The sequence below is a fragment of the Poecile atricapillus genome, chromosome 1 (assembly GCF_030490865.1).
Source record: "Poecile atricapillus isolate bPoeAtr1 chromosome 1, bPoeAtr1.hap1, whole genome shotgun sequence".
Classification (NCBI taxonomy): domain Eukaryota; kingdom Metazoa; phylum Chordata; class Aves; order Passeriformes; family Paridae; genus Poecile; species Poecile atricapillus.
The window spans coordinates 175,817,143-175,839,681 of record NC_081249.1 but is presented as its reverse complement, the minus strand read 5'-3'; the positions used below and the strand labels follow the sequence as shown (position 1 = coordinate 175,839,681).

Below are 22,539 nucleotides of genomic sequence, written 5' to 3'. Positions count from 1 at the left end.
AGAGCTGAGGTTTTGTAAGCCACCATTATCTATGTTGTTTCCATTTCCATGTTTCCAGTGTTAATTAATTTGTGGTGCTGTGCTTGTGTGAACTGTTCTTAGCTCGTGGCTGTGTGACCTTTGCTATTAAGCCGTGTCTAGCTGGAAAAAGTCCATGTTAGTAAGTGCTACAGATTAGTCTGAATAATTCATCCATTGCCCCAGCCCTTTCAGATTTTTTTGACAGATGTACATTCTGCAATGGGTGACTTTTATGTTTTCTTTCAAATTGCAGATGAAAGTTCTTGAGTATCACTAGGATAAAATGAGATCCCTGCAGGGAAAATACCTCTTTGGATGATGAATCCCCATTTGCATTTATTTCCTAAGGTCTATCAGTGTGAATCATGCTTAAATATTTTTTTTGCATAGCACCTATGAAACTAATTTGAATATGGTACTTTAAAACGTAAATTGCTGCCAGTTTTTGTTGTAAAGCTAAAGGTGAGCTTGAGCTTTTCATTGGGGTGTGTTAGTTCTTGGGGTAAAGCAATTTGAGATCAATATTGAATCAATCCCTAGGTCAGTGTAGAATATTTTCCGTGGCAGTGCATTAAATATATAATATATATAATAGTTCTGATGCAGAAAGATAGCTAACTCAGAAAGATGAGGATACTTCCACAGGACTCCTCTGAAAGTATTACCAGATGATTTTCCCTGAAAAAATAATGTCTTCTGTACAAAAAAATGAGGAGTTTGCATTGATACAGATTTAACCTCCATAAAGAGTTACAGGAAAATCCTACAAAACTTTGTGGGAAGGTTTGTGTGTGGGGTTGTATTTGTGATGCTTTTTGGGCAAACCAGGCTCACGTGGGCTCCAGCCTGTGTTGGAGTAGCACAGAGGTGGTCTGGGAAGAGCCAGCTCTGCTTCCCCTGTGGTTTTTGCTCTTCCATGGCTCCAACTGGTAGAACCTTTGTAGTACAAGAAGTTCTCACTCACAAAGGGCATCAGGTTAGCCTTCAGTAGATTTATGTGCCATAATATTATTTAAGCCTTTGAAAACCTGCACAGCGCTCGCAAGGCAGATAATGCAGCACTTGTATGGGGCTACTTCAAAGTGAGCTCAGAGAGAGCTGGCCCTGCTGCTGAGAGATCAATACAGTCCTGTGCTCTCTGCCCTTCAATCACATCAACAGCCTGTCAGAGGTGATGCACTGCTCCACCAGCTCAATACAAACATCAGCTTGATCCTGGCAGGAAAGAGATTTTATTGGAGCAAATCCCTTTCTCAACAGAGTGTCTGAGTACCTTTGGTGTTTTACTTTAGAACAGGTCTGTGCCCAAATAGAAGTGATATTTTCTTCTGTGATGTGCTCTTCATTGCTGCTCAGAGACATAAAACTGTGGAGCATAGGTCCACAGAGACCTTGACGTTGTTTCCCAGTTATGCATCCAGTTCCTGGCTGCCACCTGGGAGAGCTGCATTACTGGTCTGGCTGCTTTCAAGAGCTGATTACGAGGAAAGGCATTTCAGTAAAGAAGGCATTACCCACCACACTGCTTTGTGTTCATGTTTTAACTGGAGAGCTGCATTAAGCACATTGTGTGTGTTACCCTTCTCTGCTGCCTTTAATTGCGAGGTTTATACATTGATGTACAGCAAATATTAAATTGGAGCTAATGGGAGATGAGTTTGAGCTATAATGCCTATAGAATGTGATGAGATCTGGCAATTGACTTATGATGCCAAAGAGTGGCATGACATGCAATCTAGTGACATCACATTGAATGATGTTTCACAGAGCACTAATTTTTTATGTAGCCTTAAGTAAAAAAGGTTGGTTATAACACTCAATGCATAAACCTGTTAAAGGTTTTATGTTAAAGCAATGGCCCTTAATGTTTCTTACATTTCTTGTTACAGCAGGGAGCTTATATATCTTCATAGTATGAGAAATTAAGCAGTTGAAGAACACAGAGCAGGAAAAAGACTTGCTTTAATTTTCTACAGATGTTTCTGATGATTGAAGACTAAAGGAGTTTCATAATGAAATAGCAAATTGCATGAAAGAGGTTAAACTTCAGTGCAAAGTTAGACTGTATTTTAATATTCCAGGGGAGTGTATACTAATAGAATAATTACTCACCTCTTGTCTTGCAGCTTTTGACTTGACATAGTCATGGAACTTCCCTTTAAAGCACAGTAATTTCTATATAAGCTGTTTGATCTGTCAAGTAGGTGTAGGAGCTGTGTCAGACTTGAAGAAGGGAGCAGATTCAGCTGTGACAGATGATTTAAATACAGTGAAGTTAATTGACTTTGCCAGGGGAGAAAATTCTTCCTCCCAATTATGTCAAATGCCAGACAACGTTCCAGAGGTGTGGAGAGAAACATGCCTAAAGGACAATACTGACACTGCTTTTCTAGTAGGTGCTTGCTCAGCTTTATTTTTATTTTTAACTTTTTTATTATTTAAGCTTTCATGGATAAAATAATAAAACCGACTAGCTCAAGTACCTCTTTGTTTGGGGATTCTCAGACCTCATAAATCCATTGCCCCTCTGTGGTCCTCTAGGATTTTCTGCCTAGGTTTTGTGAAGATGAAAACTTTCAGGAGACTCTGTGAAGCAGGGAAGTCCAGGGCTTCTTATTTTTCTGCCAGTGTTAGGTGTTCTGCTTCTTTGGCTTTGTATTGGCATAATTTAAACTCTGTCAGAATCAACAGGTTTCTGTCACATTCTAAGATTTTAGTATTTGGAAGGCAGAGGAGAGGACTGGGCTTTTGACTTTGTTTGCTGGTCCCATGTCACAGCTATAGCCTGTTTCATATATGAACTTCTGCAGTTTTGTGTTCCAGCACCACATGATTCTTTTACAGAAATTTCCTGTCAGTGGAGAAGGAGCCAGTGAGGCTGTCATGGTAGGGGTTATTGTTTGGAGCAGTAAAACTCTCCTTTTCTCCACCCTGACACCTTTTCCCCTCTCAGCCCCATTTTTGTTTTTGGTTCATGGGTTTTTCCACTGCAACTCGTAACAAGTGTTACAAGAGATAATAAATAGAATAAATAATAAAAAGGGATTGATGTAGACAACGTTTTATTCTCTGTCACCTTCTTGTGAGGTTGTGATGGATGGCAGAACACTGATGGGCAGGTCATGCACAACCCTTCAGTTTTGTTTCACAGTGAAGGTAGAATCAGTTCAAATGTCCTTTTCTTTCGTGGCCCAAATCTGCTATATATAACTGGCTTGTGTCTCACTGTTCAGTAACTGTTACAGGTAAATCTGACAGTATTTATATTTTATGTGGCTGGGTTTTCTGGTTGTTTATTGCTGGGTTTTGCCTTACAAAAGTGCCTAGGAATATAATTGCAAGCCCATCCCTAGACACTGTACAACAGTCCAGAGTTGTGTGGAGCAGTCCCTGCCTCGAGTGGAGGATGCCATCTTTAAAAGAAAAAAGTTAAATAATGTGCAATGGTAGCAAATTATCTCCCTTTTATTCTTCCTGCACTTGACACTCTTCCTGCTAAGTGTGGCAATACTGTCAAAACTTCTCATTCTTTTGGCTTCTCCCTGTCAGTATAACTGTTCCAGACCTCTCAGTAGCCAAGAACTCCGTTCTGTTTGTGGGTTCCAAATTTTTACTCATCCTTGCATCTGGTTTTGTTGCCTTAAACCCCAGATACTTTCAGATTGACACAATATTGATCACAGTTGCATTTAGTTAAATCTGAGGTTAGTTTACATGACTCAGTGATGAAATTGCATGTGACACTTTTTTGGACATCGGGAATTCATTATCTTTAAAATTATTTTTTGAGAAATTTTATTCAGACACTAAATATACTTTTATTAAAACAAGCCCTTAGTATGCATAATTGAGATTTGGAATCATGGTGTTTGTTTTTTCGCATTTCTTGGAGTGTGCTTTCAGTTTAGCTAAACTAAACACCATTCTATTTAGAGCATCATTTTAAGAATATTTTTTGTAATTCTGGCAGCAAATGCTGTGACATTATAATTATGCCATAAGCATTCAATGTTTATCCATCATAAACTGGCTGTAATCCCAGTTCTGGAATACAGCTTTCTTGTTGCTCTGGATTCTTCAAGTGAAGGGGCAATTTTGTCTGCAGAAATGATTTTTTTTAGGAAATCCACCATTTGGGTTAGTTACATACTAAAGCAGCTCAAAAAGAGAAGTCTGTCTCTCCCTCTAAAGTCATAAATTATTTTTGAAGTTTTCTTGAAGAAAGTTCACTTTTAAGGACAAGTTGAACCAGCAGATACTGTTCAGAAACAGACTCAATTCTTGCATATATTAAAATACTACACTCATTTAACCACCTAAATTAGAAAATGGGAACTGGTGAAACCAATACAATCTAATATCGTTAACAAAGCTGTTCATTTGTGGGTTTGGAAGCAAAGCAGGAGGCAGTGTTCACCCCAGGAGTCGATACTGGGACCAGCAGTATTTTTCCTGCCTGGCTGTGAAGAAGTGCTCCCTCCTCAGCAGGTGAGGCACAGGCCAGAGGAGCAGCTCGTGCACCAGAAGGTTGTGCTGCCCTTCAGAGGAACCTCATCAGCCTGGAGAAACGGTGTCACAGCAGCTGAGAGAAATGCAGGGTGCTGCACCTGGGCTGGGATAACCCCACGTGCCAGCACGGGCTGAGCTGCTGGGAAAGCAGCTCCTGGAGAAGGGCCTGGAGCAGCCCAGGGTGGCCAGGAGCCAGCAGCCTGTCCTTGTGGGGAAGAAGAGCCACCAGCTTCCTGGGCTGTGCCAGGCAGTGTCACCAGGAGGTTGAGGGAGGTGATGATGAGCTCTGCTCAGCACTGGTGAGGGACACAGACATGGACATGCTGGAGCAAGCAGGCATTGGGGTGTTTGTTGTGTGAGGTGAAGCTGAGGGAACCTTCCCTCTGGAGAAGAAAAGGCTTGGAAGGACCTTGTCAATGTGTGTGTGGAGGGCAGGGAGTGAAGGAGACAGAGCCAGGCTCTCCTCAATGATTCCCAGTGAGAGCACAAGATGTCAGGGACACAAATGGAAATACATGGAATTCCACTGGAATGCATTTACTGCAAGGGAGGTCAAACACTGGGATAGGTTGTTCAGGCAGTTGGTGGAGTGTTCCTCCTTGGAGATACTAAAACTTGACTGGGCACAACCCTGAGCAACCTGCCTGAGCTGACCCTGCTGAGCAGGGAGGCTGGACCAGGTGGGCTCTCTACGTACCTTTCAGCCTCAGCCTTCTCAGTGGCACTGTCCTGCTCTGATAGCGTGGCAAGGTGAGAAAATTTCACCAAATAATCTCAGCAAAAAGATATGTAAAAGGATATTTTTAGATAAAGAGATTATTTATTTCAAAATGATGACTTCTACAGCAGAATCCACTAGGAAGTGTTTTTTTTGTCTGCAGGCTGCCTTCATAATCTCAGCTCCTTTTTTCAGAGGTCTCAGAGGTTGCTCCACTAGTTTCTAAAGTGGAGTGTTGGATGCTGAGGCTGGAGTTGCCATCAGATGGGGGCTTGGTGGCATGAAATCAGTGGAGCTGCATTGGTGTGAGACATGAGAGATGAGTGGTACAGCTGTGTCACCTGAGATTTCAGAGGTGATCGAGTGCTAAACTGCATTTCTGTTTGTGTATCCCCCTGTCAATTGTGTACTTCCAGCACTGAGTTTAAATACTGAAGTACAAAGGTACATCTGCTCATAAAAGAGGAGCAAATTGTCAGTGTCCTGCTGGTCCCACTGGAATGGTCAGGCTCCTGGAGAGGGATGGCTGGGCTGGAGGGAGCGAGCTTTCCTTAGCTGTACTGTTAAACACCTTTCTCTAGCTCTTACTCAGGGCATGATACTGAGCTTAGGTAACACCAACCAGATAAAAATCCAATTGTCTGTAGCAAACATAGCAAACTGGCATCACTTTGTTGTAGCAAAGAGCAAAGTGTTTGTCGTGCCTTTGATCTCTAAAGTGCTCTGATGTGGTGAGGTCATCTTGAGGAAGCACTAACAGGCCTTTCCTTGAATTTTGTATTTAACTCGATATAAAAGGAAGAAGGGAAAATGGAATTGAATGTGTGCTTATTGTGATAATTAATTTCAGTCAACAATTAGCTTGCTATTCAAAGTTCCTGCACAGGACTCGGTATTGGAATGGGACTTTGGCAAATGACTTTATTAGTTTTCACTGAAAATTAATATGTCTGTCAGCTTTTCAGTGTGGGGCTCATTTTGCTCTCCAGATCAGTGAGACTGCTGGCTTTCCTTTCAAAACTAATTTTCTTTGTTGGTATATTTGCTTATGTATCTTTAATCCTTCCAGTTACTACTTTAGAAGATGTGGGAAGGGGAAGAATACTTGGTCCCTGAAGGTTCTGTGAACCAGTCACTGCTCGTATGAATGAAATATTTTCATACACCATAAAACTTTATCTCAAAGAAAGTCTTGAGAAGTAAAATAATGGTAAATGTTCTCTAGACTAACTCTTGCAAGGGCTAAATAGCCTGGCCTTGGTCCAGAAAGGCACTTAACAATGTGCTTAACTTTAAGCGCATTGAATATTCTTCCTGGCATGAGTGAAAAATCAATGAGGCTGCTCACATGCTTAAAATAAGACATGTGCTTAAGTGTCTTTCTGGACCTCAGCCAGAGCATTCAGCCTGTGAGATGAGCTGAATTCTAACTGTGGGCAAAAGCCGGTAGTGTTTCATTTTGCTTGTCTTGTGCCTTTCTGAAGAATTCGTTGATATTGTCTGTGTTTATTTTAATTGGCCTCCATTTCCCATCTAAGCCCTACCAACTCCAAGGCTCGGGGAGTAAAATAGATGTGCAACTTAGGGCTGTCAAACAGCTTGTCAGGGGTAGTACTTAGACTGTATATATTGCTCTAGAGCAGGAACTGAACTTCAGAAAAGCTGGGAAAAGATGAGGTGAAACATGATTGTTTTCTTTGGTAGCCAAGGTTTTAATATAGAGAGAAAATGAAGAGGAGAGAAGAGAAGGGCTGGTGACACGTCGCACCTTTTCAGTTAACATAGTTGCTTCTTAGGAAACATTAAAGAATGTGGACAGATGCATTAATAATCTGCTGGCAGTGGCTCTAGCCTTGGCAAGTTGGCTTTCCTACCTACTATTGATTTTTCTGACTCTCAGGCAGCAATTTGCAATGGGTGGTGTGCTCCCTTACCCTCAAATTGGGCAGTGAGAGGAGCTGTCACGGCCAAAATAATTTTTACTTTCTAACCACCCTGTCCTGTTTCTTCAACAGCATCTTTTCCTGCTTAGATGACAATTTCCACTGCTGACAACTGTGAATGATAAAATATACTATATTTAAACACAAACAGCCTCCATGGCTAGAGGTGCAAAATAACCCTCTACAAAGCACTGAGCTCTGAGCTGGCACCAGCCACGCTTGGGAAGGGCCCCTCAAGTGCTGTAAGTCTGGGGTGTTGCTGCTTGGCAAGTGGAAAAGCAGTGCAGCCATGGACATCTCAGAGAAATCTTCAGTCAGCTCAAACTTACATGTCTAAGGAAACACGAGTGTCATTCTCCCCCTGCTGCCGTTTGGTTTTCTGCATTTAGACAGTGCTTGGCTTTCACTTTCCCTCTCTGTGTTTGCAGCTTCCTCCTGACATCACCAGGGCAGGGACACTTCTTTGTTTCCTTACGTATTTGATTTATACAGGATGAGAGAGAAACTTAGAGGAGTTGAAAAGAGAGTGGCCAGAATAAAGGAAAATGGAGCATAGATGTTTTCTTAAAGGGTTAAATATGTAAATCTAGAAACAAGCAGTTGAATTTTGTATGTAGTTACAAAAGTATTCCTGAAAATGCACCTCCATGAGGGAGCAGCTGCCATTTTTATCAGATCTTTTCCACATTGAGTCTTGAGCAGTTTTGAATGAGTTTGTAGGTTGTTGATTTTCTTTCAGCTGCCGAAGTGTGTTTGCAGAAATGTGTAGCACTCCAGGCTGGGTTTCAAGTTTGCTTCAAGGTAACTCACAGTGTATGTTTTCATTGTGTACTTGTACTAGTGGCCATTCATTTATTTGAACAGTGAATTTCTTTTTAATAACGTAAAAGCTTAATAGAATCCCCTGTCACATACAGAATTTCATCTGAATTGAGTAAGATGTGATTGAAGGTCCAGGTTTAAAAGAGGCATTCACATTCTGGCATAGCTAAAATGGTGAAATAATGTGCACTGGGGATATCAGAGCCAGAATTAGAACTGGAAGAGTGGATGGAAAATGGGAGCTTAGAACCGTTTTGCTTTCAACTGTTTTCCCCTTAGCTTTTTTAAAATCAAGCTCAAGTAGCTTTGGGAGTGTATCTGTCTGCAGGTGTCTTCAATGTGACAGAGCCTTCTGCCACCTAGTGTTACCCTGGGAGCTCTCCTCAGCAGGAGAATTTATTAAATATCATTTTTATTAGTGATCCCCACTAATTTCTGGGCACTTTTTGTGAATGTTTAAAAAGGCACTTTCTGCACCAGTTGCAGAATCAGTTCAGTCAGTAGGCACAACTTTTTTGGAGACAGATTTTGGGGATGGAGTTTGCAAGTTGAGTGGAGTTGTTAACAAATAATCCATGGAGAATTTCAGCAGTCGTGGATGTCACTGCTCTGTAACAAGTCTGTTGGTATTTTCTCTCCCAAGTTATACTAAAGGGTTCTGTCTAACTCAGCACACTCCTGTTTGATATCTGTTCTTCTGCTGTCTCAGGATATTGGATTAGACTGAAAGCAACAGAAAATTAAAATTAATTCAACAGAAATCATATAAAGAATGATTCAATTTAGACACTTAACTCATTGTCTTTTTTAGAAGAGTAAAAGAAAGATCTCCTATCATCACTGCATTTTTCCCCTCTAGAAATTTTACCAGGGCACAATAGAGAAGGACAATAAAATCCAGAGAATTTCACCCAGATTTCACAATAGAATTGTTAAGCTGTTAAAACAGAAAAATGGTCTTAATGATGCTTTATATTTAAGCCAAATAATAATAGCTTCTACCATATGCTGACAGATAGGAGGAAATTGCCTAGGATTGAAGGAGTGGTTTTTTTCCCCCTTCATTCCTCTGTAAAAAGTATTTTCAGGAGAACAGGGCAACTTTTCCCTCCTCCCCCACCTGTGGGAGCTCTGGCTGCCCTGTGCCAGAGTGGGGCTGTGCAGCTCCTTTGCAGTTTGAGAGCTCAGCCCAAAGGCTGCACCAGCCTGGGGCAGACACTTCTCATCCTTCACCCGTCCGTGGTGGTGAGGAGAAGCCCCTCTCCGAGCTCCTGCCCTCTTTGCTCCCTCCCACCTCTTCCAGGCCTTCCTGAGGAGCAAACGCCAGCCTGGCTGAGAGCTGTGAACTTGATCCTCAGCATCAGCCTGAAATGCTGACCTGACCAGCAGCAAGCAGAACCTGAGGCGGCCGAGGGGCTCATGCATTAGAGCACAAGTCAGCTGCAAGAGAAAGACACCTGGATTTCACCTTCTTTTGACCTGAACAATCTCATCTTCTTTAAGTACTGTCATTCAAACTGCAAGATTTGCTTTCAACAATTACACTTTCCACATTCTGCCTAAAGAAAATAACTTTGGGTTCTTATTATCTGAAATGAATAACTGAGAGTTTGTAGTTTTTCATTTGAGATAATTGTTAGGTTTGGCAGCTTACTTGTCTGATCAGTATCAGCGGCTAAAAACCCTCTAGAAATTCTTGTGTTACTTTGAGTCATATTAAACTGGAATTGCCATATGATGTGAATTCATTGCTACTCAGAACAGAGGATGCTGTGTCACAGTGAAAACAGAACTGACCTTCTGACTGAGGAAACTGCATTTCAAAGCTGAGGTTATAACCACTTTTTCTTTGTTCATATGATTTTTTCCATCAGCAGTGATTTGGGGGCAAAGCCTGTTGCCATGCCTGATACATGAGTCACCCAGGGGCTCTGTTCTTCCCTGCTGGGACTAAAGCAAGTCCTTAAATGCAAGAAAAGCTTTAAAAGCATTCTGCTACTTCATTTTCCAGCTTTGGGCCTGAAATCAAAGTCCTTACCAGCACTCCTGGGGCTAAAATACCTCCTGTCTGCTTGGAGCCACCTTGGACTCTGCAGTTGTGTTCTGAGCTAGTGGGTGGCATCCCTGTGTCCACGGCAGGGGGGTTGGAAGTGGATGATCTCTAATGTCTCTTCCATCCCAAATCATTTTATGATTCTGTGGTACAATCAGAACTGTCCTTGTCTGTTGCCTCAGAACTGTGTGTCAAGCAAAATGTGCTAAAAAGAGGGAGAAAAAGGTGTCTGTGCATCTCCATCCTCCTTCTGTAGGTGTTCCTGACTGAGTGCTCTGTTCAGAAAGGGCTCACTTTGTCTACAGATGCATAATTTACATGGAAGCTGGTGCTGGAGGAATCTCTTTCATGTAGCTTTCCCAAAGCCCCAGTTCATCAATATGGATCTCTGGCTGTGTGCTGGGGGGTTCATGGTGCTCAGTGGGGTGCATGGAACATGGGAAAAAAGGCAAAGCAGGAGAAACAGGAGGGAATTTCATCCTAAAAGAAGAGCTTGTGTGTCCAAAAGAACTGTCTTTCAGAATAAAAGCAGTGTTCTCCCTTCTTGCCTGCAGAAGGGATGCTGTATTCCTAGAGTCCAGCCCAGGGAAGTGTTCCCCCAGCCCTGGGGAAAGATGCAGTGGTGTCTTTAAAACTGAACTTACCCTGTCCTTACATAAAAAAGATGAGCCTATGAAAGCAGTCTCGACTTAGGTAGAAAGTTACAGAACAGTGGTTAACTTCCTCAGAGGTATAATAAATATTTAAACACATCCACGTTCTTCTTGTGCCCTTTGTCCTAAACACAATGTGTGGGAGGAAGAGTGGAGTTGGAGGACAGAGGGAAAGATGAAGAATTTGGAGATCAGTCTATGCCAGAACATTTCCACAACACGTTAAAAAGAGAGCTGCTTTGCAATTACAGAAATGGTGGCTTAATGATTGTTTTAGCCATTGAAAAGGAAAAAAAAACCCCAACATCACAGCTGAGCAAAGGCCCTTGTGTTCAACGACATTCTTCCCGGGGTCAAGTACGAGTGGAGCCCGATTTAGTCACAGAGTAAATGTAGCTGCAGTTCTGCAGCGCTCCCGAGTGTAATCCAAGGCAGTCCTGCGGAGCAGCGCTGTGCCGCTCCAGCGGGCACTGCAGTGTCCTTGTGCACAGCGGGGCCGCTCAAGGGTGTTAAAATGCTTCACTTGCAGTTGTTTGAGCACTTTCTGCGGGGGCTGATTGATTTACTGTATCTGGAAGTGCAGACCTGGAAACCCGAGCGCGGGAGAATGCCTTGAGCGCAGTGCTGAGGCCGGGTGTTGAGAGGACAGACAGCTGGCGGGTGACCTCAGGAAGATGACAAATGGGGGACCAGGTGCCCCCGCTCATCCGAGAGCGCTCCCAGCCCCTCTGGAGTTACGGAAGTCACTGGCGCTGAAGGAAGGCTTCCTGTGAGCAAGGCTTCTAGAAATAAACACTAACCTCTTGTTACAGCTAAGTGCATGGGGGTAAGGAATCCAAGCAGCTATTTGGGAAGGAGCTGAAGCAGAAATCCTTGCAGTTTAAAGGGAAAAAAAAAATAAATCCAAACGGTAATGCCTGTGCATATTTTGGAGCTGGCAGGAATGTGTGGTGTGGAGGTGTGTGGTGAGCAACAAGAAGCAAACTCTTTACACAGCACAGTCAGTGGTGGCTCTTCTCTGACATGTATGGAGCCATCCAAACAAGTAAATATTTTACTGGGAGGAAAGTGGGATGTGAGGAAGCCCCCCAACAAATAAAGAAAGTGAAGTTGGCATAGAATTTGTATAAAATATCCTTTATAGAGTTGAAACACATGACCAAAAAGAACTTGCATAGCTTTTAGTTTTCCTTTGCTTGCAAAGGATTTGTGTGTTTGCAGGTTCTGCTTTCCATTTCCTGTTTTTATTTTAAAATAGGCAGTCATGTGCTAAAATGAGGAGAACTGTCAGATAATCCTTGTCTTGAAGCCACCCTGCAATGGCACAGAAACCTATAACCCATGTTGCCTTAGACCTGCTGAGGATACACCTCCTTTCTCCAAGGGTTCCTTAGTGGGGTTGTGATGTACTTCAGCAGCTTCAGGGCTGTTTGTTTTCCTTTTCAACTTAAAAAAGTGCACCAAAACAGGATGACCTCTGTCATCACTTTAACTTTTGAAACTGCGTTCAAGATTTCCCACATTAGCTCAGAATCACTGAATGCTCCAAAGACAGCATTGGCTGCTCTCTTGCAGTGGTATTCACATTTTCTAAGGCTGGAACTGTTATACTTCATCTGAAGTGATGCTGCCTGATCAAATGTTAAGAGAAGCTGATTAAATGTAGCATTTGATTATTATCAAAGGGAATATGCAGACATCCACTGTGAATCATGGGCTTATATGAGGGGCAAAATGTGTTTTTCAAACATGCACTGGATTTACACGTGGGAATTCTTGTTGAATGTGAATCTCTAGCTTCTATAACTCTTCAGTGAAAAGAGGAGGTTTATTTAACTTGTTAACATTTCTAACATCTCAAGGTGTAAATGGATTTACAGTTCCTTTTAAAGGTGGGAATAGGTCAGCTTGCACCATTTAAGGGGTTTATGTCCCTTTTCAAAGTAGTTTTTAGATTTACAATTGACAGTGCTTTAAGTTGATAGTCTCAAAGTCTGTAGTCCATTGTACTTGCAGTTTATAGACTTTTCTGCATGAAATAGTTGTATCAAGGTGGTGCTTTCTTGGGTAAGGCCCTGCAGTGGGGCTGGAATTGTCCAAACCTCGTTTTTTTGGCAGTGCCTGCAGGTCCTGTCCCAGGGCTGCATCCAGCCTGCAGCAGAGGAAATGTGCAAAATGCATATCAGGGCAGAGGAGTACAAAGCTTCCTTTATTCTATAAAACCTTTTTCATCGTTAGTTTCCTGTCTTTACACTTTAAAACATCCACTTTTAAAATTATATCAGTTTCTGGGAGGCGGAAGGCATTTCTCCTTTTCCTTTGATCTCAATTTCTCTGTAGCTTTTCATCTTACCTCAAGGCAACAGCACTGGCTTCTCAGTTACTCCAAAAGCAAATGTTTATGTGTTAAATAAATGCAAGTACTTGAGTCTGGTCTCACATCTATTTAAAAACCAGGGCAGCAGTAGAATTGCAGTGTTGGGAAAATGATGGAGAACCAGGTGGTCTCTAAGACTTTTCTTCCTTTAAAATTCTTTTTTTTTTGCCAGTAGAAGAGCTGGGGTTTTTATGAGGAGCACTGAAGGTATATTTTGAGGTAGCTGTCATGAGGAATGTTTCCTCCATTCCACTCCCCAATGTATTAGCTTTTCAGTGGAAATGTTTGGTCTCTGGATTTCATCACAAAAAGAGGAAGTTTTTAGGGAAGGTAGTATGGGAAAATATCCCACCAAGGAGGTGTTCTGTGACTTTAGGTCTTTGCATTTAAAGGTTTTTCTATTCCAGGTTTCACAACTGCACTCACCAGTTCACAGGTAATCTGTAATAAACTCTCTGAGATGGGTCATTAGATATATATCTTACAGGTGATGGTTTTCACCATTAACAGAGGAAACAGTTTATGTGAAACATCAAATAAAAGTGTTGTAGTTTTTACATTAAACCCTCAGAAACCTCTTTATTGGTTACTGCAGCAGCTGACTGGGAGGGAGCACTGAGCCCCAAGGTTTGGGTTTCCAGGATCCAAAATGTTTGCCCTTTATATAAAGGACATTGTAAGGGAGAAGAAGAGAGGGGAATAACTTATCACTAATTTCTACCTTTGGAGTCAGAACTGGCTTTATCAGTGACAGCTGTTTCATAGCTAATATCACATTTTGAGGCTTTTTTTCGCCTCTTTCAGAGTCTGGTAGCAGAACTCTGTCCTGTTCCATCTTAGCTGAGGTGTGCTGAGGCAGACCTGTTTTGTTTTAATTTTAAAGTACTTTGTTTCACCACACGCAGTTACACACACTCCTGCCCTGAGAAAACTGACCATGTTTGAAACAAATTGGTGTTTAGAAAAAGCAGATGGAAGAGGTTAGAAAGAATCACTTGGAGTCCCATATTTCTTCTATTGATTTGCTGGGCAGGGCATTTCCTATCTTTTCTACTGGGAAAGTTTATTTCTGGTAGAGCGTAGTTCTTCACTCAGAAAACCTAAACTGGAGAAATAAAAGTTCTAGATGTGTAAACTCTCAATTACATTTTTTTCTTCATCCTTAACTGTAACAAAAAGAGATCCATTAGAGACAGAAGGCATCTGCTTTTGCAGAAAGATGAAGGCACTAAATTTCCTTGCTGGAAATTGGGATTGTGATGAGTAAGCGATGGCTCTGCAGCAGGTCCCTGGGTGAGTGAAATGGGCTGAGCAAATCTGTGGCATGGAGAAGGGTCTGGCATTCATCTGACACCTCAGAGAGCAATTTCTGCTCACTAAGCCCTCCGAAAGCAGCACAGGGTTATTAATAATAATAAAAAAAGCCTGGCTTACTAAGCTGAATGTGCACAGCACTGCTGTCTGCAGGTGGGATTGCTGGAGCTGCAGGGGCAGTGTCTGTGCTGGACCACTTGTCTTTGGCAGGATGTTTTAGTAGCCAGAACTCTGTTGTGGTATTTAGAGTGACTTTTCCTTGTACCCCTGCACTATGGGCTGTGTTCAGTACATAAGATGCCATAATCTGGGTGAAAATGTATTTCCTCTCTCTGCTTTGGGATCTGTCATATTTGGACCTCATCATGCATAGCCCTGTTTTGACATCCACACTGATTGCTGCAATTGTATACAGAGAAAGATAGAAAAAAAACCACAAAAAAGTAACAGAACTCCTTCAGTGATTGCACCTATTAAATAGATTTTCTCCCATTTTCTCTGTGTGGTCTGGAGGGTGGAGAAGAGGAGAGGCTGGTGGCAGGTGCCCAGCTGCTGTCAGGGCTGGCAGTGTGACCTCAGGCAAGGAGGGGTTGGGTTGGGCTCATGAGGATCCCTTGCTGAGCTCATGGCTGCATTAAACTTGAATTCTGTCTCAGAGCAGGCTGTGCTGGCTGGGGTTCAGCAGGAACTTCTGATACCAATATTGCTGGTGGGTTTAACATCTAAATACAATCATATTGCCCAGATAGTGTCTGCTAAAATGGATGAAAGGCAGTTTGATTCTTTCTTTGTTTTTTAATTTGAAGATTAGGCTTGTAGGTACTCCCTGGAATGATGAATTGCTGTTCTGGATTTGAGGAGCAGCTTTGTGCCTTGTGTTTTTGCCCTGCCTTAGTCATATTAGTCTGAGAGAGGGAGAAGCACACCGTATTTGAATAACACCCAGTGAAGGCCTGTTCCCAAATGCATTTCCTGGGACTATTTAATGGAGAACAGCAATGAACTCGGCTCATTTTATAAACAAATTCTGTTTGGCTGCATGGACCAACTGTGTTGAAAGGAAAACAGAGCTGAGCAGAGGAGCTCAGTTTGTACCTGCTCAGAGAATAACTCAGGCCACACATTCCTGAGCCGACCCAGGGCAGACTCAGCCCAGTTCCTTTTGTGCCTCTCTCCTCTGAGCAGACCCAGTCTCTGCAGCTCACCCTGAGTAACACAGCAACAGCTCATCCTAGGGATTGGTAAATCTAATGGAAATGCTGTCTCCAGAAGGGCTCAGGAATGCAGCAGCCTATGCTACTGCCTTGCTAATGCTTCACACAATTTTCCAGACCAGAGTATTTTGCTTGCTTTATGCAACCACTATTTATTATTTAAATGATGAATCTGGAACATTTCCCAGATCTAATGTCTGCCCCATTACTTTCTGTCTTGGATACTGCAGATAATCAGATGAGCAGTAAATCTACTCTGTGGAATCAAATTAAATTATTTCTTTTTTATTTTTCCCTGTCAACTTGTGAATGATTTTTCTTTTCTTCACTCCCATAAAATGCCTAATAGGTAAAAGAAAAAATATCTGTATGCCAAATACATAGTTATTCCATATGTAATGCATAAGTGGTGCATCTGCAGAAACACCCCTGGCAGTGTATTTCTCTTGGGTAGCAGGGAAGATTGTGTGAAACAATCCCTAGCCCTGGTACTTTCAGTTGGGTGGGTGAAGGAACATACTGTGGGGTGGTTTGGGCTTGTTGGTTGTATGTTTGGTTCTTTCTGTTTTTTTTTAGGTAGGGGTTTTTAGCTTTGTTTGGTTTTTGGTTGGTGTTTATTTTAGCCAGGTTTGATTGTGCTGTTTCTCCATTCTCTCTGATTGTTTCTGACATCCTTCCCGAGTTCCTCTGGAACAAGACCACCCTGCTGAGCAGTGAGGAGATGTTTGCCAGTGGCCCTGGGCGTTGCTGAGCTGCTGTTGGGTCCTCTGGCTCTCAGCAGCAGCAGTGCCAGGGGGACTGGGGCTCCTGGGCTGTGCTGGGAAGGCACAGGGGGATGGAATCTGCTGCCACACTGAGCCCATGTAGCTCTCACAGCCCTGGCCTCTCCTGGTGAAGTGGTTGTGACACAGCCTCAGGAAAAGAGAAAACATGAAGAAAACCCCCTCCCAGGAACGACCAGCTTGATTCTGAGCCTCCACACCAGTGTGAATTACACCTCTTTCCTTGAAAACAGGAGGGTTTTTTTGTTTTTTTTTTTTTTTTTTCCTCCCACCCCCTCCATGGTGATGAGAAACTGGAGGTCAGGAATGAGCCCCCCAAGGCTCATGAAGAACAAAATACGACGTGTTTTAACTGATGTGAAAGGTTAACGGGGAAGATCAACATCCAAAGGCTGCAGCCAAGGAAAGGGGGCTTGTTTGGGCAGAGCCTGAAGCAGAGCATAGGCATTGCTGGGAATGGGAAGTGTGAAATGGTGGGCCAGGGAACACACAGCCCTTTAGCCCTGCTCAAAAATAATAGTGCAGACTTTTTTTAACTTCAGAGTTTAGTCTGCCCTCAGTAAAAACAAGTTACATTAAAAAACTGTGCACCAGAAAAAGCAAACCTCTTTTTCCTGGTTTCTGCTTATAAGATTTACAGGTACTTAAAATAAACCTATGAAAAACAGACCCAGTGTGCTGGAATTTGCTAACTAGTGAGAGCAATTACCTCCAGGTCCCAATACCTAACGGAGCTCGGCTTTTTGGAAATAAAACTTGGCAAGCGCTTCTTCCTGCTGCTGTTGTAAAGGTGTACATGAAAAGATGTGCTGACCTCTGCCAGAAACCCCAGGAATCCAGTTCAGAGAGATTCTCCTGTGGAGGGGATGGCTGGAATCAGGCAGCACAGATGGGGACCGGTGTGGAAAAGCCAGCAAAACACATTCGCTTCTCATTGTGTGGCTTCAGCGTGGCAGATTCTTTGCAATTGCCTGGTGTACCACAGTAATTAAATGGGTCAAGAGCAGTAAGTTCAGATACTTAACAAGAAAATAAAGAGCTCACTTGACAGCCAGCAGTGGGCTGTGCTCGTTTCACAGGAATAAGGAGAATTAGGGCAGGTTGTGCAGTAAAAGTCGATGGGAGCCCGTTTGGCAGTGATTTTGTATTGCTTCAGAGATACCTCCCAATTAACTACAAGTTCTGCAGTGGCTGGAAGTCAGGCTGTCTTATGAAACTGACTCTCCAATTTCAGATATTGTAGAAAAAGGGAAACAATAGACTCTGTTTTTCTCCTTTCAGTGATATATAAGTAAGAGCAGATAAGAAAAGTAATGAGAAAGACACAACCAACCTTTGTTAATATTAAAATGTAAAATTATCCCGTTTTCACTGGACTCTTTCATGCATGAGGGGAAAATGTACTTGTGCAATGAAATAAATATGATAGAAGTGAAATCCAAGATGGGATCTGATTTTTATAAGACTTTCTGGTTTGGAGGCTAGAGGTAGTTTCACACCAGCGTTTTGAAGGAAATTATTTGTTGTTGTCAGTGCCCATCATTCCTGGCTGGGGAAAGGAGCTCCTGTTTCCCGCAGCAGTTTTAAATGTCCTTTGGGAAGGATGAGATCTTCCTCTTAAAATATTAAGGGACAAGTAACAAGAATGTTAAAAAAAAAAATTAAAACCCATAAAATGTCTTGTGCCACAAACCAGAAGCTCTCTGCAGACAACCCCCACCTTGCAAATTTAGAGATGGGACCAGCTTTGTTGCTGTATTTGTGGATTCTTTTGGACTGAGCACTATTAACAGGGTTTATTTTATTATTATTTCGTGTTCCTGCCTGTGTCTGTGCTGATGGGAACCAGTGTCTGGCAGTGAGAGCCAGATTCTGTCACAGCTTGGTACAAAACACCTCAAAACACCTCACAGGAGGTAAATTCAGTCTCAGCTTCAGCATCTCACCAAGAATCCCTCAGAATCATTGCTCATGTCTGTGCATTGTGGTTATTAGGTGCAAGAAATACAGTTTTTAAAACTGTAATTAATCATTTCTCAGTAATATCTTTTTCTGTGCTTTTATGGCATCAATGGGTATGACTGTTTATTATGTCTTACCTATAAAATCTGACCTGTTTTATATACTCTTTATGGAAACAGTGTACAGTCATAAATTAAAAGATGCAACTGTTTTGGATATTTTACTGGTGGTCCTGTATTTTCCTGCCAAAAGTGCAGCTGTTTTAGGTTTCTCGGGATAACATTATAAAAGGCTGTGTGCATTTTGCAAGTTTATGCTTGGATTGCCAAGCCAGGGGTGGAGTGACTCAACCTTCCCAGGAGCAACATGTACCAAGTGAGGAATCAAAACAGCAGCTGAAGCGTGGCCCCTGTGGAAAGCACTTTGTGTTCATGGGCTTGTGTCTGGTGCTCAGGATTGGAGATGGTTCTCAGGCTGGTCTTGCTGGGCTGGTGATCTGTCTGTTTGATGGGGTTTGGTGCAAAACTAGTGGGGAATCTGTCTTGTGCTTGTCTCATGGGGTGCAAGAGCTGTGGGGTTACAGTGTGGGATGAAGCCATCCTTTAACAGGAGCTCTCGGTGTGTGTGGCTGGGGTGGAGCCCTTGGAAGGAGCCAAGGGCAGCCAAGAGTGGCAGTGCCAGCACAGTGTGTTTGTGTTTCCATGTCAACTCCTGCTTCCATGTCAACTCATCGCTCTGGAAGGTTTGGGGTAGAATTAAATGGCTCTGCAAATGGGTGATGATTAATGGGGAAATTTAGAATCTTCTTTAGCCAAAATGATGGTGGCCTCCCACAGGTCTAATTCCCAGGGTCAGTGGGCTCCAGGCACAGGTAGCAAGCAAAGGAAGTTTTGTGGTCATCAGAGCAACTGGTGCCATCAGCTTGGTGGGTGTCTGGCATTAAGTAGCAGAGCTGAAACCCTCCTGTTTCTGTGGGAGTGCAGGAAAGCTTCTGGTGGTGTCCTGGTCTCGGCAGGACCTGTGGGAATGGGGAGATGAACCACCCCCAGAGCGAGCACAGAGAGCACAAACCCCTGGGTGCCCTCAGCCCTGTGCCACCAGAGCGCTGGTTGGGGCAGCCTGCCTGAAGGTGCGTCATTGCTTCAGCTCATGCAGGCTTTATCCTGATGTGTCCAGCGGGCAGTGGGCAGCTCCATCTCCTTGTTTTCTCCTAAAAAGTAGCCTCAGCCTCGCTGTCCTGTGAACTACAGGGTGCTGGATGTGTTTCCTCTGCTCTAAAATAACGCCGCTCTTTGCTGCAGGTACCTCACCCACGTTCGAGCCGCCTCTCCGCAGGACCTGGCTGGGGGCTACGCGTCCTCCCTGGCTTGTCACCGGGCCCTGCAGGACGCTTTCAGCGGGCTCTTCTGGCACCCCAGTTAGCCAGGGAGCAGCAGCCTGTGGCCAAGGGACACCCAGCGGGGCGAGGAGCGACCCAAGCCAGCAAAGGTGGGGCAGGATCGCCGCCATCTGCATCGGCCGGGCTGCACTCACTGCTCTGTGCACCCCTCTGGTGCAAAACCAGCTGCGTTTAAGTGTTCAAGGGAGAAAACAAACCCCGTCTGCACGAGAGCTTTGTGAAATGGTAGATACATTCTTGTGGAGGGGGAAGCTCGTTAGTCATGTGGCACTTTGCTGAGGGAGGCTGAAGCAATAAGCCACATCTAATGGAAGATGTGAATAACTCAGCTGTGTACGTTTGAGGCTTAAAGAAATACACTTGTAAATTTTTTTTAAATAAAGCCAGACTTTAATAAAGTTTGTGGTTTTACTCTTATTGCAGGGTTTTATTTGCACAAGCATTTAAATGCCATTTTGATTATAACATTTAGTGTCAATATTCAAGCCTACATTTTCTTCCCATAAAACTAGTTTCCCCAGTTTAGACAAGTGGGTTTTTCCTCCTGCCAGCTGGATGAGATGAGAAACTCTGGAAATATGCTGACACAACTCTTGTGTGGGATCCTTCCTCCATGTGTCACTTGGTTCTCACCTTTGCTTGGAAAACAAATCTTTAGCTCAAGGGCTTTCAGCTGAGGTGCTCTAGAAGCAATCTAAGAAACCTTGATACAAGGCAAAGTCACTGAAGTAGTCAAAATTGTGGGATTCCCTTTTGGGGTTTGTTTGTTTGTTTTGCTTTTGTATGTTTGTTTTTTGCTGTTTATCTCCATTTGCAAATTTCTGTCATAAACTCAGGAGCTTCTTTAGGTGGGAACATCCCTTTGGCTTTGGGGATGATCCCTGCCACCTGATGTGATCCTTTTTGTATTCCTTGCCCGCTCCTTGCAATGGAACATTAACCAACTGCAGGAGATGGAAACCTGCTCAGGACAGCCACCTTGGACCATGTTTTATAGGCCACCTGCTCGTACCTATTGAATCCTGCTCTGAGGAGTGCACTAGATGGATGTATTTTTTTTTTATGCTGTAATAAAGAGAAGAATAAAATCTGTTCCAGACTTGATGTTTTCTTATTAAAGAAAATGGGGGGAGATGGCAAAATTTCCATTGCCCTTTGAAATCCCCTTGGTTGTGCTCAGAACAGCTGCTGACAAGGAATGTTACAGAAGGCAGAGGTGTGGAAGAGATCAGATCCTTCCCTCCTCTCTCCCCTTTCCCAGGTTTACCCAGACTGGCAAAGATGCACCTCACCAATGATCTCTTTATATTCACTTTGTAAAGCCCCAGGTCCTGCCCTAAGGAATGCAGAACTGCATATGCATATTAATATTTCTAATTTCAATACACTCATTAACTTGGCTTAAATAACATTTATTATGTCATTTCTTGTACACAGAACTGGCAACTGCACAGACAGCTGGAAACCCCCTGGTTATGAGTATAGTGATATATCTGCTAGACTGGCATCTAAACTGAAGTTCTGCTGCTGGAATAACTCTTGCATTCAGTCCTTAAGGGAAAAAAACTTCTACCATTTCAAATCCTTCCCTGCCCTGGGACGCTTTAATGAAAATCAGTTACGTATTTTACAGGCTTGACCCAGAAATGGTGATCAAAGCCTGGTTTCTGTTGGTGCAGTGGTGCCAAGCCCTAAATTGGGGCTGTGAAGCAATGTGGAGTCCCAGGGACCTGCAGTCTGTGTCAGGCAATGGTCCCAGGGTGGCTGCACCATTCCAGAGTGGTGGAGAGCCTTATCGCTCCAGCAGTGTTTGTGGTGGGCTCTGGAGAACAGGAGCCACCTTCAGATGTTTATGGAAAGGCAGAGGGCAGCAGCTGGAGAGCAGCAGAGGGGTCAGGACACAGGACAGGCAGTGGCAGCAGTGAGGCCGGGGCAGAATCCCAGCACAGCAGAGCCTGGGAGGAGAGCACTCCCAGGTTGGAGCTGCAGGGACTGGTGTTAAAGGCTTGAGCAGGAGTGCTCAGGCTCAGTGCGGGCCAGGGAGGAATCAGGATACCCAGGAGAGCCAGGATGGCCTCCCTGGGGATTGATAAATGTGATCCTGCAGGAACCAGGCTGCGAGGGCTCACTCCAAACAGCGGCTGCGCAGCCAAGGGAAGGAAAGGCTGTCACACGGAGCCACGAGCAAAACAAATCCATGGCCCTTGGTGGTGTTTGGGTGAGAACCAAAAATGCAGCAGGCTGCAGGCTCAGGGCTGGAGCCACAGCAGCAGGGCCAGGAGGGTGACAGACATCTGGTTGCTGGGCGTGAGCTCAGAGCTTGGGCTGAGGGAAAATATCTGAAACTGAGAGGGCGAGCCGAGTTCTCCGGCCAAATAAACTATTTGTGGTTGACATTGCCCAACAATAGTTTGGATGGGTAAGAAAAGGAAATCAAAGGCAGAGGCTTTTCAAATCCCTGCAGAGTACAAGCAGCCAGCCAGAAAGATCATCCAGGGACTGCAGCAGGGGAGCAGGCAGAGGTAGGGAGAGCTGGGAGAGGGCAGAGGCACAAAAGCCAGAGGAGGACACGGTTTCAGGACAGAACTGTTTTTCAGGTGCTGGTTTCAGCCTGGAACTGCAATGCAAGCATGAACTTCATCTGCAAATGTGCAAAAGACATTAAAGTCTTTCTGGCTCTGACCATGGGCAAACACAAGTAGGAGTCAACTAATCCCTAACTAAATCTTGGTGTTAAAAAGCATTTTTTACTCAAAACCTCAGGATATTGGG

General features: G+C 43.6%; 1 protein-coding gene across 1 annotated transcript in view; it reads left to right on the top strand.

The window, feature by feature from the left end:
• Positions 1 to 20,851, top strand: part of MNAT1 (MNAT1 component of CDK activating kinase) — a 116,886-nt gene extending 96,035 nt beyond the window's left edge. Inside the window, exon 8 of the mRNA XM_058831107.1 lies at positions 19,670 to 20,851. Coding sequence (XP_058687090.1) covers positions 19,670 to 19,790 — 121 coding nt within the window. The 3' untranslated portion in view covers positions 19,791 to 20,851. The remainder of the gene's footprint in view (positions 1 to 19,669) is intronic.
• Positions 20,852 to 22,539: the final 1,688 nt, after the last annotated feature.